This window comes from Dipodomys ordii, unplaced genomic scaffold (genome assembly GCF_000151885.1).
Source record: "Dipodomys ordii isolate 6190 unplaced genomic scaffold, Dord_2.0 Scaffold100, whole genome shotgun sequence".
Classification (NCBI taxonomy): Eukaryota; Metazoa; Chordata; class Mammalia; order Rodentia; family Heteromyidae; genus Dipodomys; species Dipodomys ordii.
Genome location: NW_012267316.1, coordinates 3147881 through 3166912, shown reverse-complemented (window position 1 = coordinate 3166912; position 19032 = coordinate 3147881). Strand labels below are relative to the sequence as shown.

The 19032-nt window shown below is 38.6% G+C and overlaps 1 protein-coding gene across 1 annotated transcript in view; it reads left to right on the top strand.

Annotated features, from left to right (window-relative positions):
* L3mbtl4 (l(3)mbt-like 4 (Drosophila)) overlaps positions 1-19032 on the top strand; it is a 259896-nt gene that overhangs the window by 159115 nt on the left and 81749 nt on the right. The window contains exon 13 of the mRNA XM_013027135.1: positions 9473-9543. Coding sequence (XP_012882589.1) covers positions 9473-9543 — 71 coding nt within the window. The remainder of the gene's footprint in view (positions 1-9472; positions 9544-19032) is intronic.

Below are 19032 nucleotides of genomic sequence, written 5' to 3'. Positions count from 1 at the left end.
AGTCACAGCAGGATTTTCCTCTCCTGTTTGTTCCTGGCCTTTGTCTCCTTAAATCCGGACAGACCTGAGATATGATTTCTTTCTCTGAGTAGTTAGCATTTTGACTCTTTGATAACACAATGCTCTTTTATTTCTCAACATAAACTTATAGAATCACTTCACAATTTTTATTAACCTACAGTTATTTCCGAAATAAGTGTATGGAGCATGCACAAACTTACTAGATGACTTTTAGCCTTAGTAAGCAAACAGATAATATCTATTCTCTGAAGTGCTCTTCACTCCATGTTAGGAAGTATAAACACAAGGAAAATTCAACAAAAGGGACCAGGTAAGGACTGAGCTGAAAATGGCTACACAGACATGTTCCAGACCCACTGTATGTGGAAGGAGTCACATCCAAAGCCTTGAGGACCCCCGACCCCGCTTTGCCTGTTTGAGTGTTGGGTATGGGGTAGGGGCGCTGTTCTTTCCCCTAAGCCTCAGAGCCTGGCTCTTTCCATTGACAAGTGGGTGTGAATTTTCCCCAGGACAGAACAGCCCTCTGTATGTTCACACTCAGCCCCAGCAGAACAGACTCCTTTCCCCCAGAGGGGGGAGCCTGATCATTTGGCTGCTAAGGTACACGTTCTACATGGCTTTTCTATCCTGACTACGGATTTTCTTTTCTTTTCTCTTTTTTCCATGAGAATGTCTTAGAAGATTTGGGTGATATTTTATTTTTGTTAAGTAGCTTTTTGGATTTTGATGGCTCTGTGCACAATTGTAAGCTAGCCTACTCCCTGGCACAAGATCTGTTTTGTATAGGCACACATGCCTCTATTTTTGTAATTGTATCTTGCATTTTTATTATTTGTTGCACACCCACTGCTCCTGTGGAAACTTCACAGGGTCTAGTTGTTCTTTGCTGCCTGTTCCCGCCCACACTGTTTACAATTCAAGGAGTTTACAGCTTGTACATCTTTTCCATTTCCTCCTTGAAGGAGATTTGTTTGTTCTTTCTTTGGATTTAACTGTTTCCCAAAGACGAAGGCTTATTTATTCCAGAATCGTGGAGTCCAGACCATCCATTTTCCTTCTTTCTTTTCACTACATTCTGTTGTATTTTCCCCCAATACAAACCCAGTCACTCTCTCTTATAAATATTTTAGGCATTCATCCTCAATGTCAAAAGCTACAGAGTCTAAGCAGATCTTTGAACTGCTTTAAAAAATTATTACAGTCATGTTTTCTCAGAGGTTAACTAAGTTATTCTCTCCAGCCAACACTGATATCTTGTCCTCATCTTAAAGGTCTCTTTGGAATTTTCCTTTTGAAATATATTATCTTTTTTTTTTTTACTGTTTTTAAAGGGCTCTACACTGAAATAAATATCAAGTAGATATACTACAGATAGAAAGAAAGTAGAGAATGTTAATTCATAATCAAGCAGAAATTCACAGATGATCCAATTCTGCCAAATCCTAATTATGCCCTTATAGAATTTTGTGAGTAGCTAGAAGAGATAGTGTCACACAGTATACTCCTGAATCCTTCTTTTGCTGTCATATCTTTATCCCAAAGCTACTTTTTCTTGTTAATATGATGATGTCTGGATACAAAATATGAGCACACACAGTTGTATGCTCTTCTAATCCACCTGCACCTTTTTGGCATTCTGTAGGTGATTTTAAATTCCAGGCTGAGGAAGAAAGAACAAGAAAACCAACAAGAGGTGATCAGCTGCCCATGATCTGCCAGCTCTCCTCAGTTTCCTTCAGTGCTTCCCTGAGCTATCTTCTTTGTAACCAGAATCTTTTTTGCTCTTGAAATCACATGATAGTAATACAGGTAGAGGAACCTTTAAGTTCCGTTTCTTTTCTTCTACCTACTGAAGAGAAGTAATTGTTTCTTTGGCTTCTTCCCAAGGACAGGGTTGGAGTTTACACTGGGTGAAAGTTAGAGCTGAGGTTTCTACTGGCTCCCAAGTGGTATGCTCCTCAAGTGTTCTTTCCAGACCTTTGATAACATCTTAGAGACACTTGTCACTTCAGAGTCTCCAGACATCCAACAATTTAAGTAATTTTTTTTCTAAAAACAATTACTTGTATGGTAGTTAGGAGAATTTTATCTTTCCTTTAACTGTATTTTAGTTGTGTGATTACTTAAAAAAATCTATTTGTATTAATCTTTATATGAGGTTATTACAGGATTATATGTACATTTATGACTCATGCAGAATTTAGTAGCAGAAATAGTCTATTTATATTCATGGACTCTTTTTTGGCAGTGTTGGCAGTTGAACTTAGGACCTTACGCTTGCTAGGCAAGTGCTCAACCACTTGAGGCATGTTCTAGTCCCTTTGGCTTTTAGTTTGTTTTCCAGAGAGCATCTGATGCTTTAGTCTAATCAGCTTTGGAACTTTTGTCCAGCTGGCCTTGAACCATGATCCTCCTACCCCCAAGTCCTGAGTAACTGGGATCATAGACATGAATTACCATGTCTGGCACTATGTTTACTTTTTTAAAAAAATAGTCATATTTTAAATTTACACATACTATATACTTCTAGATGTTCACAAGATTTATAGTCAGAACTGTCAAGTATTCATGTTAGGTTGATTTTCAGTAGTCAGGTGCAATAGCTTACAGTATAGCATATGTATAGCTTATGTAACATATATATGTGGACACATATATATGCGTATTCTTTTTCAGCTTATATGTACTGATAGAGTAAATCATACATTATCCATGGTTCATTAAGTAGAGGTGAGTGGCCTTATTCTTGAAGTCTTCAGTTTATGTCCATACTCCACAGGAAAATTTGTTTTAGGGTTTATAGTTTACATATACAGTATCTTCAGAGTTTCTTACAGTCTTATGATTTAGGGAAAATATCTTACCTTGTTATCCATGGCAAGAGTGCCAAATTTAGAAAGTAGAGACCTATGTTCTGCTAATTTAAAGTTCAGATATAGGTCTTGTGGTTATCTCTAGTGTATTTCTGCACAAAAATCATAACACCAGGATGAACAATAATGATATCATACAGTTCCATTGGTCTAAACTATTACAATAGCCTGCATGTGATAGTTATTTTCATCCTAATTTTATAAGACAGGTACATGGAGGTTCAGAAAGGATTCAAACACAGAACTGCCTGATTTCAAATTCCATGCACATTTTGAGTATATTAAACTAGCAGAAAAACTCTGTGTTAAAATCTTGAAAGAGGCTGCTAGGTTTATATTTAGACACTTGCTATTAATGTATAGGAGTCTTTGGATCATCTTCTTATGACTGTATTTCTTTGTTAATTTTGTGAAAATAGAACTGACCACACTGCATTCCTGTTTATTCCTATTTATGTTACATATAATAATTCAAAATGTTTCACCTTGAACACATTTCCTTGTAAAACACTGAAAGGCTTGTGTCTGTAATAAGAGAATAAATCCAGAGTCATTGAAACATTGTCATCATAAACAAAATGGCTTTGGAATATGAGTGTTCCTTCACCCTGAGGGGGTCATATACTCTTGACTCCCCCACCTACCTGGGTGTTCTCTAAAAATGTCTACCTCCCAAAGCAGTGTGCACTTTAATATTAAAATTCAAACAACTGATAGTGCACAATCCCCTGGAATGCCAGTCAGTGCTATTAAGGTAACATAAGAAAATGGCTAATAAAGCTCACTTTGTTTTCCCCAGTGCCTTCCATCTTATGAGTTTTGTGCATTTTTCTAAGGCTGGTTTTGGTAATGGAAATGGCTGGGGGGAATTATAGTAATCAGAGGGGACAGCACACAGTGGAATCAGTCCTTAATAATCCTGATAATAAATTACACTGTCATGAGCCAAATCCTTTATTATTTCCTCCTGCCCAATCAGCAGCAGCATAGAAAACCTTTTACTAGGGCCATTCTCAGGATTCCAGCAGTGCTAGTTGTTTCTTCCCCCTGTGAACCTTCCAAGTCAGTAAAAAGGGATGCTCTGATCCATTGGGCGCCCCTTGCTTCCTCTGCTTGGTATGGTCAAGTCTGCTCAGTGACCCATTGTCCCTATCACTGTTGCCCTCAGCATTGCCTCTGTTCCCATCCTGGGCACATTTTTGTTCCTTCTTACAGCTTCTCCCTTCTCACGTCTCACCTTTATCTGGAAGGGTTTTTATGGTTTGTTTGGTTTGGTTTTTTCTTTTTGTTTTTGTGCTCGTCCTGAGGATTGACTCAGGGCCGGCTTTTGCTCATGGGTACCACCCTATCACTTTAGCCACAGTTCCACTTCCAAGTTTTCTGGTAGTTAATTGCCCAGGCTAGCTTGGAACCTTGATCCTCAGATCTCAGCCTCCTGAGTAGCTAGGATTACAGGTGTGCACTACTGGCACCTGACTTATGTGGAAGTTTTTAAAACATTTCCGACTTTTAAGAGCTTCTGGAAATGAGAGTTTGTATTCTGATGTCTCCATGTTTCTTACACATAGTAGGTATTGAGAAAGTAGATGGATTTTGAGCAACCACTGTGGCCAGATCCTGGGATACAGACTTTAGAAGAAGCCAGCTTTACCTCTACCCTCAGTACTCCTCTGACCTTTGGGTCTGAACCACACAGGACAGCTTATTTTTGTGTCTTCATGTATTATTTTTAGTACTTTTTGTATAAGTGCCTCATTTTCTTAAAAATGCCAAAGGGATGAACCAGTGTTTTCTTTTTTAAGTTTGTGTTGTTGTTTTTTTCCATTACTGTTGATACTGCAAATTCTTAGTATGTTTGAGTTTGTTCAGTCAGTTATAAATGATTTTCCTCCTTTGCCTATACATGATGTACAGGATGTATTGGATATACGTGTGAGCTCTCATGTTAGATTTTTTATTTTAGGCATATAGATATGAATATAGGCCTGACAATACTAGAGCCTAGTGAAATAATAGTTCCAGATCCTTTTACTGAGTTGACTTTAAAAATGTTGATTTAAAAGTCTTGTTTTCTAACAAGTTCTAGCTGGGTATATACTACTCATCTTGACATCTAGCATAAGAATCCAGACCTTTATTTATTTAGTCTGAGGTAGCAATCAGCCTGTAGAAAGAAAGCATGATCCAAGCATGACTAGGGCACCCAGGATCCTTCTGAAAGAAGATCCTTCTTCTGGAGGTTGTACCTAGATAGCACAACCCTTTGGACACTCAGAGACCCCTTTCTCTCCTCCCCTTCAGCTGGACAGCAAGAAGCCTCTAACCAGATGGAATAATCTGGGAACTTTCCAGTGTTAAAATCACTCAGTGTAGAAAGGAGTCCAAAGACGAAGAGTTGAGTTCTCTCATTGACCCTGTTGGTGGTTGTAACTTGAAGCTCTCTCTGCCTCTCTGCCATAGTGATTTCCTGCTTTGTGATTTCATACCACTACTAGCCAGTGTTTGAAGCTCAGAACACGATTGACTTTTGTCATTTGGATATCTAATAACACTTACCTCTCTGAATTTCAGCATCATTACTGTTGCCAGATCCTAAAATTAGAGGTATCCATTCATCCCTTTCAACCTTCATCTGTTAGATAAATATTTAGAATGGTACCATTCCAAACTCTGGTAAAACAGCAGTGAGCAATCATGCAGAAATCCTTAGTCAGTCTGTTCTGTTTTTAGTAATAAGAAAACTACCCTAACACAGGTAGGTGGCTTCAGTCCCCATGGACTTGTCAGTAGGGCATGTTGTCATTCAGCAAGTGTACCCAGAGACTCTGACGGGGTCACAGTGATAGAAAACAGTGTGCAAGATGCTAGACATATGGAAATAAGCCAATGGGATGGATGCAGGAAGAAAGGAAATAACACACCAAAGAAGAGAATGTCCACAGGTTGTAGTAAGTGCCATGACAAAGTCACACAGGGTGTTATAATGACAGCAGTTACTTGTCAGAGTCCTCAAAACAGAAAGTAGGCCCAAGCCATTCAGGAAAGGAGAAAAAGGTTCGGCTGAATGTTTTGCGGATTAAAATGAAATCAGTAGTGTCACAATCAGCTCAGGAACTTAGAAACTGCAATACCACCCAAGGCCCTACCTAACTTCTTTTGGTCCCTCTGCTATGTCCGTCAGCCCCTTCATTGTAGCTCTGGCTTCTTAAACAAACGCACAGTTCTGGTGAAATGATAGGAAATAACCAAGCTATGCCTTGGTAGGGTCTTGAAAAATACATTTTTTTTTCTGAGCTGATCCTCATAAGACAGTACATAATTTATTGTGAATCTCTGGATTTCTGGAATCCTGCCTTGGCCCAGGCTCTTAGTAATTAAATTCTGTAGAACATTGTGTCCTAAATCTGCATGGTTCCTCTCACATAAAGGAAATATTAGTGTTCCTGCACCCAGAAAAAAAAAGGAAAAAAAGGAAAAATCTCTGCTTCCTGAGCACTAGCAGAATTTTTTTTATATTTCTCATCTTCATTATCTGGCTCTAAAATAAGTATTTTCCATTCACTAAAATAGTAAAGTTGGGGCATCTAACATGATTTTGTGCTCATTACTAAAGTGGTACCTGTTTATTAGAAAGAAAACAGGAAATGGAAATGAGTAAAAATTAAAAACATTAATAATAACCAGGTCTTTTTCAATCAAACAGCATAACTTAAGAGACTTATGTCCATTGTAATAATTTAAGAAATATAGAGGATTTAAAAATTAAGAATTTCTAGCTGGGTGCTAGTGGCTCACATCTATAATCTTAGCTACTCTGGAGGCTGAGATCTGAGGATTGTGGTTCAAAGCCAGCCGGAGCAGGAAAGTCCTTGAGACTCTTATCTCTAATTAACCACCAGAAAATCAGAAGTGGCACTGTGGCTCAAGTGGTAGAGCGCTGGCCTTGAGCTGAAGATCATAGGCACTCAGACCCAGAGTTCAAGCCCCATGACCAACCCCTCCCCCTCCCCCATGGCTCAGCTTGGAGGATTTAAATTGAGGTTGCTGGTGTTAACACTGTCACCCACACTATTATACCTCTTTATTTTCATGTCTACATTTGCATATGAGTGTGTACCTGCATACTTCCACCTTTAAAAGTATTGACATGAGTACTCATTACCTTACTCATGAAACTTAGCATCTTTACAATAAAATAAATTTTTTAAAAAGTATTCATATGATTTTTTGTTAATCTTCAACACATTTTCTTTTATTTAAGGATATTCATGACTGTATTACCGTGTCAGCAGAAAGGGAACTAATGCATTATTTTTGACAAGTGTATTTATTGTATTCCATACCTTAACTCATTAGCCCTGTTTCTCCTATTGACAAGTATTTTCCGGTATTTTTTTTTCTTGTAGAAAATGCCTCATTGAGCATTTTCACATGGATACCTTTATTTGAAGATGCATTATACTGTCACATTTCTAAAGGCTTAATTACTACTTGTTTACAAACTACAATTAGATGATTCCTGAAAATGATTGACTCCTACGGATTCTTGGTCATTTGGCTGTTAAATGGATGAATTTGCTTATCCAGATATACATACATGGAAACAGAGGAAGAAAGTTATTGTAGTTGAAATTATCTGTGTCCAGTTCCACATGTCTCTGTTCCCCCACCACTTAACTCTTACTCCCTTCATCCCCCCCCAACATATCTACCCCACTGAGGTTCCTCTGTTCTGAGGCGCATCTCAAACCATCACCTGAAAGCGTTGCTGAGTGTCTCTCACCCATGAGAAAAATCCCCTCTTGCTTTATATCCTGTAGTTCCTTCTAAAAATTGCCTATTTGATGAAGCTATTTTTTTTCAGTCTGCTGTGTGTAAAAGCCAGCAGGACAAGGCTCTCCCATGAAAGAATGCAACCTACAGTCAGGAAACCCTTAACGATGTTGATTGGTTAGACTTGGAGAATTCACCTAAGGACAAAGAGAGTAAGGGCCTGATGCCTGCCTTACAAGTCTTATTATATGTTCTAAATCTATGAGGTTGCTTGGGCAATTTGGAAGGAAAAGCAGCAGTAAAACTAATCACATGTGATGCATTGGTTTAAACTTTATAAACTTCTTGTTCTTTGTCTAGAACAGGGGTCAACAAACTCTGAGTCACACAGTAAATATTTTAAGTTTGGCCAGCCCCAGAATCTCTGTTCTTTATTATCATTTTCCCATATTCTTTGTAAAATGGCTAATCTGTGAGACCTAGTACAGGAGCTGTGTGTCTCTGGTACTCCATGCTGACCTGATGCTCACTACCTAAGTATAAGCCAGATCTATCATTTATATTCTCTTTTATAAGAATATAATGAAGTCCTTATGATATATATACATAGAGAATACACTGAAAATGATGTTATTGAATTAATGAAAAATATTCTACAGATTTGAATACATAGGGAGTTCTTTTACACCATTATTAAAATGTATTATTTCACTAATTATTCAGAACCATACAAAGCAGTTGCTACTGCTAAACACTCTGTGTTTAAACATCTACTGTGGGTCGCAGTCCTAGAAGCTGGATCCTAGACATCAATGCAAACATCTCTGCATACCATAATTATTTACCAGTCTGGGGAGGGGGTGCTCCAATGCAACCAGGCAGAACGAACACAGGTCCATTCCAAAGGTGGAATTTCTAAAGAGATGCTTTCTTTTCATAGAGTCTTAATAATTAAGAGATAGAATATTGATAGATATGTAACTTACACCTAACTATCCCAGAATATATTTCTGCAATGATATATGTGCTTATACAACATATACATAAAATGATCTCAATTCATGTACATACCTATTAGGTTACTATGTAAGGTGTTGGCAATTAATTGGATTTCTTCATCTGCCACCAAATTGAAATCATATTTCCACAACCAACTCCAAGGCTCATCATTGAGGATAAAATGAGAGAAAGCAGTTCTCTGCAGAAAGGAAATCGATATGCAAAGCAAAGTATTATAATTTATTTAGTAAAAGTTTTATTTTAGTAAGTTCCATCATTATTATGGAGTATGAGCCTAAAGTGTCAATGAAGTATCATGTTAAGTTACAAAGTTAGCCCCTGCTGCATAACACAACCCTTGAAAAGTTAATTAATTCTCTGACATTCAGCAATGTAGCTAAATTACTTTACCCAGTTGTTTGAGCACAATGTCTGTAATCTTCTGATTAAAATAGTAAGTGCCAACATCATCGGGAACAATTATTTACCCATCTACCACCCCAGCACCCACTGTCCTGGATAGTTCCTGCTCAGAATCTGAAGAGAGTATTCTCCTGGGAAATATAGAAATTTCTTATTACAACAGAATGAAAGCAAGGCAAGACTTACAAGTTTCAAGTTTTTAAAGTGCCTGAAAAAATACACATATTTTAAAAATCTTAAACTGCAAAACAATTGTAACAAGCCCATGTTCACGAATTCACTATCATTTTTCCTGTGATTTCAATTTAAGTTGATGCTGTTATCATGATTTATTCCTACCTCACAGGATAATGAATCTAGATTTTATTTCTGTTCTTTGCCAGGCTTGTACAGCAGGCAAAGTGTTTGAAAATCAAAGGAAAAGAAGATGTTGACTTGGAGAATCTTTTCAGAGGTAAAAACAAACTGCAGAATCTGTTTTTTGTTGTTGTTGTTGTTCCAAATGTCTTATCTGCTTGACTGTTTGGCTTTATTATTCTGATAGAGAAAGAAGGTGGAAGAAAAGAACCAAGAGTCTTGTGATCTGGTCCTAAACTTATAAATAGATTCTGTTACTTTACTGCCATGAATTTTCTTATTTTTAAAAGGAAAAAGACCAAATTGTCATCTCTGTGATCCTTATTCTGAGAGGACACATATGAAACTGTTGAAATCTGGCTATGTGTTCAAACATCTCTCTGCAGAAGCCACCAGAGGGAGAAGTCAGGGGTCTTTTTCTTTGATATACATCATCAGTAAGTTTGGCAAGAGATAAGAAATTTGAGTGTAGGGAAAAGAATCCCATATTTCCATTCAATTGTGTCTCTTCCCAGTGAATGTTCAATATGGATAGAATGCGGCACTAGGTCCTGTGGGTAGCAAGCTAACAAGTACGTTTTCCCTTGGCTGTCTTATTTTAGGGCCAATATTTTGCTCTGGCCAGATGAAAACATTGGTCATTTGTAACTAGTGTCCTACATCTTTAGCTGCAGTAGTTATGTAAGTTAGTATCTCTCAGAACATCATGACAGAGGAAAATTGGTGAGTTTTCTGCTGAGCTGGACAGAAGTGCAGTGAATAGTTCAGTTGGCTTGCATTGCTGATTAGCTCCAATACAATTACCTGCCCCACTTTTCTTAAGAGAAAAGTATTGAGCAGTCACTGGGCAAAAGGGTGTGAGGTGTATGAGCAAACTAAACTACTCATTTCAGTAGGCACAAAGCTCAGTATAGAGCTGGAAGATCTCTTGACTTTATCTCAATGACAAAGAGCAATGGGTTTTTCTCACCTATTGGAGGACAAGTTTCTTGGCTTTCGTTGTGCAGCTCCATGGTTCTCTCTCATCAGGAGAATTTCTATGTATTATAACCCGCTTGCTTTAAATAAACAACTGGTATTTTAGAAACTCCTCCATACAAATGTTCTCATCCATTTTAACGACGCCTTCATTCCATAAGCAGCATATTTTGGAACCACAGAAGAAGCCTTTAAAAAAATGTCAGTGTTTTAATTCATATTTTGACACTTTTGAAAATTTCTGCACTGAGTAATTATGTATATGTTCCTGTTAAAACAGATACACAATTTTGTAGTTCACATAGTAAAAGTAGTAATGAGGATCATCCTGACCAAAATAGAAAATATCTCTAGCAAAATGCATTTGCGTAATGTTGAAAGATGAAATTTCTAAACTTGTTCTTTTCAGCATTACTTGTGAAAAGTTTATACCCATATGCTATTATTGCTTCCTGCAATCTCTGTGCTAATTTAAATGTTTTGATTTTCCTAGCAGCCAAGGTCTAGGGGAACAGAACCAGAAGTGTTGTCTGGATGTGCTGGGAGCATATGAATGCTGTGGGTCTCAGATGCACCCCCGTGGAGTGCAGTCAAGAGTCAGCCCTGCTGCATGGGAATTTACAGCCTTTACTTACTCACACCTGTTTTCTAGCCTGACACCCAAAGTGCTGTGTCCCATATCAGACTGATGCCTGTTGTTATAATCAACCTCCTTTGCTCAAACAAAAAGAAAATTGACACTACATATGTTACCACAGTGACCTCACATGATTACATCATATTTCCCTTTCTTTTTCTCTGCCTTTATCTTTCAGTTTCCTTTTTGTATTTACGTCTGGGCATAAGTTGAAAAGTACGCCTTCTGCATTTATTTGGAGTCTTGGTTTTTGTTTTGTTTTGTTTTTAAGGAAAATGAGAGCCTAAAATGTATCCTCCCTGTTTCCTTTGAAACAATAGATTGCATCTGATGGATTCTTCCAGATTATATGCACAATACAAACATGTACACACAGATTAGGACTTTCTTACCTTGGGCATGTTTTCAGAATTTTTTCTAACCATGTCTATTTGGTTAATTCATATAATTAATTATTAATTAATTTTGGCAGTACTGGTGTTTGAACTCAGAGCCTCAAGCTTGCTAGGCTGAAGCTCTGCCACTTGAGCCACACCTCCAGCTCTATTTTTGCTGATTTTGAGATAGGGCCTTTTGTAAACTTTTCTATGAGGGCTGGCAACTGTTAGGTAAATCAAAGTAGGTAGGTTGAATTAGGTAGTGAACACTTTTCTATGAGGGCTAGCAACTGTTAGGTAAATTAAAGTAGGTAGGTTGAATTAGGTAGTGAACACCACCCAGTATTCAGGCAGGAAGAGTTTATTTATTCCAAACTGCCTTCCCTGTGGTCAACATGCATGGTAGAAACCACTTGGCCAAAGCAAGCTGGCCAAAGTGCCACCTGCATTTAGCTAGGGAAGGGCGGGAGAAGGATGACGTGGTGAAGGAAGGTGTGGCCACACTGGATTTGGATGTGACCTCAGGCCCTGGGACCCATGTCAGGTCTGATGGGAGGATGGTAGGCGTGACCAGGGGCAGCTCATGATGTGACCTTGGAGGAGGGGGAGGTGACTGCCCAGGTGAGCCAGTTACCTAGGTGACATGGGTATTAGCCAAGAGGAAGGAGGGCTCTTTTCCACCTTCCCTTCTGCTGACCTTACAGCATTCAAAGGCAATCCTCCCTGCCCGAGTATTTAGGATTACACATGTGAGCCACTGGTACTTAGCACCATGCCTATGTTCTGGAGCATTTTACTTGAAATAAATATGATAAATACAAGGAAGAATCCTTTAAAAATTACCTCCTGAGCTGGACAGAAGTTCAGTGAGTAGTTCAGTTGGCTTGCATTGCTGATTAGCCCCAATACAATTACCTGCACCACTTTTCTAAAGAGAAAAGGAACATTGAGTAGTCAGTGGACAAAAGGGTGTGAGTATGAGCAAACTAAACTACTCATTTCAGTATTCAAGTATAATTCTTGGTGGCTCTTAATGTTCTTCAAGATCCTTTTCTTTATAATATTTAAAGAGAGAACTTGGAAAACAGGTGCCAGTGGCTCATATTTATAATGCTAACTGCTCAGGAGGCTCTGATCTGAGGATCATGGTCAGCTAGTTCAGAGAAATGTGAGACTCTAATCTCCAGTTAATTAGCAAAATGCTGAAATTGAAGGTATGGCTGAAGTGGTAGTATTTGAAAGTCCTGAGTTCAAGTCATAAAACTGTGATTGAGTAAAAGTCTTAATTGCTTTCTAATGATATATTTGTTAAAGAAAGCATGATTAACTAAAAAAATCTTTGTTAGATAAAAGAAGTTTGCTTCCCTAATCTTTTTAAATTTAATTTAATTATAAAGATGGTGGACAGAGGGGTTACAGTTACATAAGTAAGGTAATGAGTACATTTCTTCTTGAACATTGTTATCCTCTCTCTCATTTCATTTTTCTCCTACTTTCCCTGCCCTGACTCCTCCACCCAAGTTGTAAAGTTCATTTCCAATATAGTGTCTTATGAGTATTCTTGTTGCATTGGTTCACCCTTGTGCTTTGTCTCTCCATTTTGTTATATCCCTTCCCTTTCCCAAATCAGATAAACCCTGTGTCTTGGTTCTCAAATCTTAACTTTGAGCGTAAACTTATAGAGAACTGAGGTATGAAAAGAAGCAGTCATTATCCTTTGTGGCTTTGTTATGTAAAATATCACAAGAACATGGAGACTAGGATCCCACACTGCTTGTATTCTCCAGGATGAGGTTGAGCAGCTTCTGCCCTCCTGAGCTTTTGCCTTTTGCTCAAAGAATGTTTCCAGAAAACTGGACAAAAGCTGCTCCTTTGCTACAAGCGGAGTGAGGGACCTACTCATCTAAGCCCTGTTTCCTGCTCTATCCTGAGCCCCAGAACTCAAATGGTGGTGCTGTCGGCCCCACTGCCATTCTGGAGCATCTCTATGGGAATGTGGAAATGTTAGCTAACTGGGTGTTTCATTTTGAATATTTGTTATTTTTTTATCTCAAATAGGTAACAATGCTCATTTTTCAATCTAAAGATCTTCTAAATTAAAACTATTGAAAGAGAAAAATATTGGGGCTGGGAAGGGAGCTCAGTGGTAGAGTGCTTGCCTTGCATGCATGAGGCCCTGGGTTTGATTCCTCAGCACCACATAAACAGAAAAAGCCAGAAGTGGCACTGTGGCTCAAGTGGTAGAGCACTAGCCTTCAACTGAAGAGCTGAGGGACAGCACCTAGGCCCAGAGTACAGGCCCGACAAAAAAAAAAGAGATGAATATTGTTAATAAATCCTTTGTAAGCTCCACTTTAAAGGCCACTAATGAATCATGTGTGGGTGTATTGGATAGTTGTCTCAGTGCTGGAACAGAATGTCGCACATAACACAGTTTCAGTCCATGATTGCTTGGTTCCAGGCCTTCAAAAGCCTGCCCTCAATGAGCTACTTCTACTTAACTAGGTCCACCAGCAAAGTTCCCAGCAACCCCCAAATCATGACAATAGCCAGTGACCAAGAATTCAGCATAGGAGACATGGGAGGGATATCATAACTTCATGACTATGAACCTATTTCTCTTGTCATTCTGTAGAGCATTGGTCTACTAAAACTACAGCATTGTAACTGCAAGTGGATTCCTTACTCTAGTCTTAGAGGTTAATAATCATGAGGCAGTGTAACAAATGCTTCTACCATAAAATATTTACATAATGAAATGCTCTTTCATGAATACTTCAGTTATTTTGTTTAAAACAAAGATACAATAAATACAGGTGCAATTGTATGTGCTCATTTCTATAGAAATAGTATCTAAGTAAAGTTGTTAGGTTAACAATGTGTACTTTTTATATCCATGTATGAGGGTACATGCCTATCATCCCAGCACACTGGAGGCTGAGGCAGGAAAATTCTGAGATTAAGACTAGTCTGGACTATGTAGTGAAATCTTGTCTTACCCACTTCTCCCAAAAAGTATGAACTGTAAAAATTATAAGTATTATTGACAATGTGCCTAAAATATCTCTAACTCATTGCGTTCCTAGCAATGTTGTGAGAGTGATTATTTCATTCCATCTTTTCAAATAATGGCTCTTTATTTTATTCACTTCACCAATTTGAAAAATAATTTGAGGAATGTATGAAAAGTTTCATACATTTATTGTTTAAGAGGTGTTGTATTTTTTCATGTTCTCTAGCCTTAGCATATTTTATTGTTGTTCGCATTGTTGCTTCTATTTAGAATAGGATTATATTATGAATTTCAATACCTCCTCTGGTTTTGTCTTTAGGAGATTTGTGTGCTTCTCCTTTTCAACTAAAAACATTTTCAACTAAAAATAAGTCCTATGCTACCTAATTTCTGTTTTTCTTTCATGATGTCATGTTTTTTTCTAACATTAAGATTATACATCTCTTTGAGAAAATCTGTGGTGTCATGTTTTTTTACTTTCAAATCTCTTATAGGATATTGAATTTTATGTAAGGATTAATGTAATATAGCAGCTTAATGTTGTTTTCTGAATTATTTCAACATCACTTTAAAATTATCCATCTTCTTTCAACTAATTCAAATATAATCTTCACATAGAAAGTTCTGTCACAAACCTAAAATTTAAAAGCTCTATCGTGGAAGTGTGTGTGTGTGTGTGTGTGTGTGTGTGTGTGTGTGTGTCTGTCTGTCTGTCTGTCTGTCTGTCTGTCTGTCTGTGTGCATGAGAGAGAGGGAGGAGAGAGAGAAAGAGAGAGAGACAGACACAGAGACAGAGACAGAGGGAGGAAGGGAGGGAGGAAGGGAGGGAGGGAGGGAGAGGGAGAGGGAGACCGCCAGCCCTGGATGCTCCCTGTAAGTCCAGAGTCAGCAAGTCCAGAGAAGGTGACAAGAACCATCAAAGTGTTCTTCCGCCAGTAAAAAGATAAACAGTGCATGGTTATAGCCATTCAATGGAGTATTTACTCAGCAGTAGAAAGAAATGAGCACCAAAACAGCATGGAAGGAACTTCATTGCCTGTTTCTCAGTGTAAAAAAGCCATTCTGGGAAGCACCTGCCGTATAATTCCAAGCATTTGAGATTCCATAAGAGTTGAAACAACAGAGGCAGCAGAAAGATCACAAGTTAAGAGTTCAAGTCAGGGGCAGGTAAAGGCAACAGGGTTGGATAGATGAAATGGAAGATTTTTAAGAAAGAAAAAAACTCTGTATGAAACTATGCACTATATTGGATACACAGCAGTGCGCATATGTAAGAATCAATAGAACAACACAAATGTAAACTATGATCTTTAAGCTGCTACTATAATCGGCCAGTTTTAATTCATCGATTGGAAGAAACATGCAAGATGTTAGTTACTAAGAGGACTGTAGGATGGAAGCTGGAGGAGACATAGGGACTTCTGCATTATCTGCTTAATATTCTAATAAACTTAAAAACTGCTCTAAAAGAGAAGGGAGTACTTATAAAGCCGATTGTGAGGCCTTAGCATCTTCATAGCAACTCACCAGCATGTTGTTCTTGCGCTCATTTTAATGAGCAAGGATTCGGGTTTGTGGGTCATAGAGAAGGCTAGGACTAGCTGGAGTGAGCAGGAGACACGGGGAATCATTTGTAGAAGTGGAAAGGTGATGCTGGCTGTGGGCACGTGGCATTCACATCGTCGCCAAGAGCATATTCTGGCAATTAAAGGAAACTGATATCATTTCAGGAGTGCATAACGACTATTCTCAATTTCAGCTAGGAATATGTGAATGTTAGAAATGACTATGGTGAGCCAGGTACCGGTGGCTCAAGCCTGTAATCCTAGCTACTCAGAAGGTTGAGATCTGAGGATTGTGGGTACAAGCTAACCCAGGCAGGAAAGTCTAGGTGACTCTAATTTCTAATTGACCTAAAAAAATCCAGAAGTGGAAGTATGGTTCAAGTAGTATAGCACAAGCCTTGAGAGAATGAGACCTTGAATTCAGGCCATCACAAAACAACTAGAGGTGCTGGAAGGTATGAGTGTTTGGGTGTTGTGAGGTGTTTGAATTCAGCATGTATTCTTACAGTTTTATTCTCTGGAAGCACTCTGCTACATTTGTTCCTCACCTGTTGATTTCAATATCAATAATCAGAGCTTACAAGCTGAAGTAGAATGTGATAAGTTTCTCATTACAAAAAAAGAGATTATCAGCTTTCCCTTGCTTAACAAAATAATACCATGCAGCTTTATCTGAAGTTAGAGACCAGGTGAGATTAGAGATGCAGGGATTGAAGACCGGAGAGCTGATGGGATGCTCAGGATTGATTTTTCCCTCCCATCAGACCTCATGTGCCAGCATTCCTGGCTCTGCTGGTAGCTTACTCAGTCTTAGCACCTGTCAAGGCTCTCATGAGGAAGATTCTTGAAGCCAGTGGAGGGATCTGGATCAGCTGAGGCTCCTTTCTAGAGCATGTTGGGCTCCTTTTACTAGCTTGGGTTTTAATTCTCCTTTAATATCATTTGAAAAAAATAACTATCATTTTCTTCTCTCTTATTTCTTCCAGAAATAAGTAAAAAAGAAATTTGCTTTTTTTCTGCATGTGAGGATTGAAATAGACTTTATAGTTTATGGATTTTGAAGAATTCTAGGCATTGTCATGAAAATAGTTTGGAATTTTTAAAAATTCAAGAATGACAAAGTCAAAGTAGACATGTATCTCTGCTTAATAAGAAGACATTTATTTTTAATTATAAGGAGTGAGGGACAGACTGCTCTGAGATATCCACCCCACAGTACCCAGGCTGGTATGATGTGGCATCTACCACGTTTTCCTGAGTGCTCCATAAATAATTCCCTGGAGCTAGAGCCTGTCTCTGCTGCAGAGACACTGACGTAGTTAGAATGTGGCTTTCCCATCCTAGGTCCTACACCTAGGTATGTAATTGGTCCACTGAATTTGCTGTTGTCAAGCCAACCATGCTGGATTTGTTTACCATCCAGACCTGAAGATAAATGGACAGTCCAGAAGCAGTAGAGGTCCAGGGCTTCTTATTTCAGGGGCAGAATTACAGCTTGAAGTTCCACTCTTATACAGTATGTTTCTCCAGGGACCAGAATGGATTCTTGGGTGCTTAGCTTTTTAGGCTTCTCATTGTAGGCAATATGATTGCGATTCTAATTACATTTAGAGCCTTCTTGCACCGCCTGTGGCAGCCTACCCTTTATTCATCATTTCTCACCAGGCTTGTCTTCCATGTCCAATTTTAGTACGAAAGGGAAATATCTTCAAGCTGCTGTGAAGAATCTTTTCCTTCAAATATATAGGTCTGAGATCAAAGATAGGAAACCCTGTCTGTATTGCTCCAGCAGATTGATGGCTTGAGACATTTTTGCCTTGCTTACAGGCACTGTGAACTTTCTCTTTTTCTGTTTACGTTATTGGAGGTTGAACTCAGTATCCTGCATGTGCTGGTCAAGCACTCTACCACTTGAGCTACATTGCTTACCCCTTTTGTTTTCATTTTATTTTTGAGACAAGGTCTTGATAACTTGGCCTAGCCTGGCCCAAAGCCTGTGACCATTTGCCTCCACCACCCAAGTAGCTAGGATTAGAGGCAGCTGCACCTGGCAGTCTTGTGACCCACTTAAAAAAATAAACATTCCCAATATATAATCTCTATAAGGAGAATAATATGGCTGTTTTCTAAGAAAAGGTTTTTGTAAAGTTGGGATTTATAGGCCATAAGATATAAATATCGTTGTAGGCTTGTTCAGAAAGAGGTAACTGAGGGATCTAGGCATAGTGGGGCATTCTTGCGGTCCCAGGAGGGAGTGCACTCAGGAGGTAGAGGTAGGAGAATCTTGACCCAAGACTAGCCTTGAGATTGTATCTGAAAAAAACCAGCAGGCGATGTTATCTGAAAAAACACAGGGTAAAAGTACTGTGGCTCTGTGGCTCAAGTTCTAGAGCATTGGCTTTACAAGCATGATGCCCTAGGTTTGTCGCTCAGTAACCTCTGCTTACCCCCCTCAACCCCCCCCCCCACAGCCTTCCAAGAAAGCTTAAATAGAAGACAAAGTTTAGGATTCAGGAGTAGTTTGGGGATTGAGGCAATGGAATTACTTTTCTAAAAAATTTTCAGTCAGACTTTTCTGGGTTCCTCTACTAGACAGCACTGTGGTTTGACACTCCATTTAACTAAGAGGCAGGACTTTAAAATTATGGTGCCAGTCACCTGGTATCTAAGGTGGTGATTGAGAGAGTCATGATCCGCTATCTTGAACACCTGGAAGTGATACTTGCCTGTATTGTTCAACAGTCACCTTAAATAATGGTACAGAAATTTTTTCCTGAGAAGCAGGAAATGAGTTCGGACTGATCCTAGGAAATTTGGCTTCAGTTACACTGACCTTATTTTATTACTTTGGAGCCACAAGAAAATTTCATCTCTTTAAAACATTAAAGGAATAGCTATTATTAAAATGAATGATTTTACTAAGTAAGGGGCACAACCTGTTTCACTACCACAGAAAAATCAGTGGATGAAATATACCTGAAACGTTAGCATATCAGTTAGGTATTCGGATGAGTCA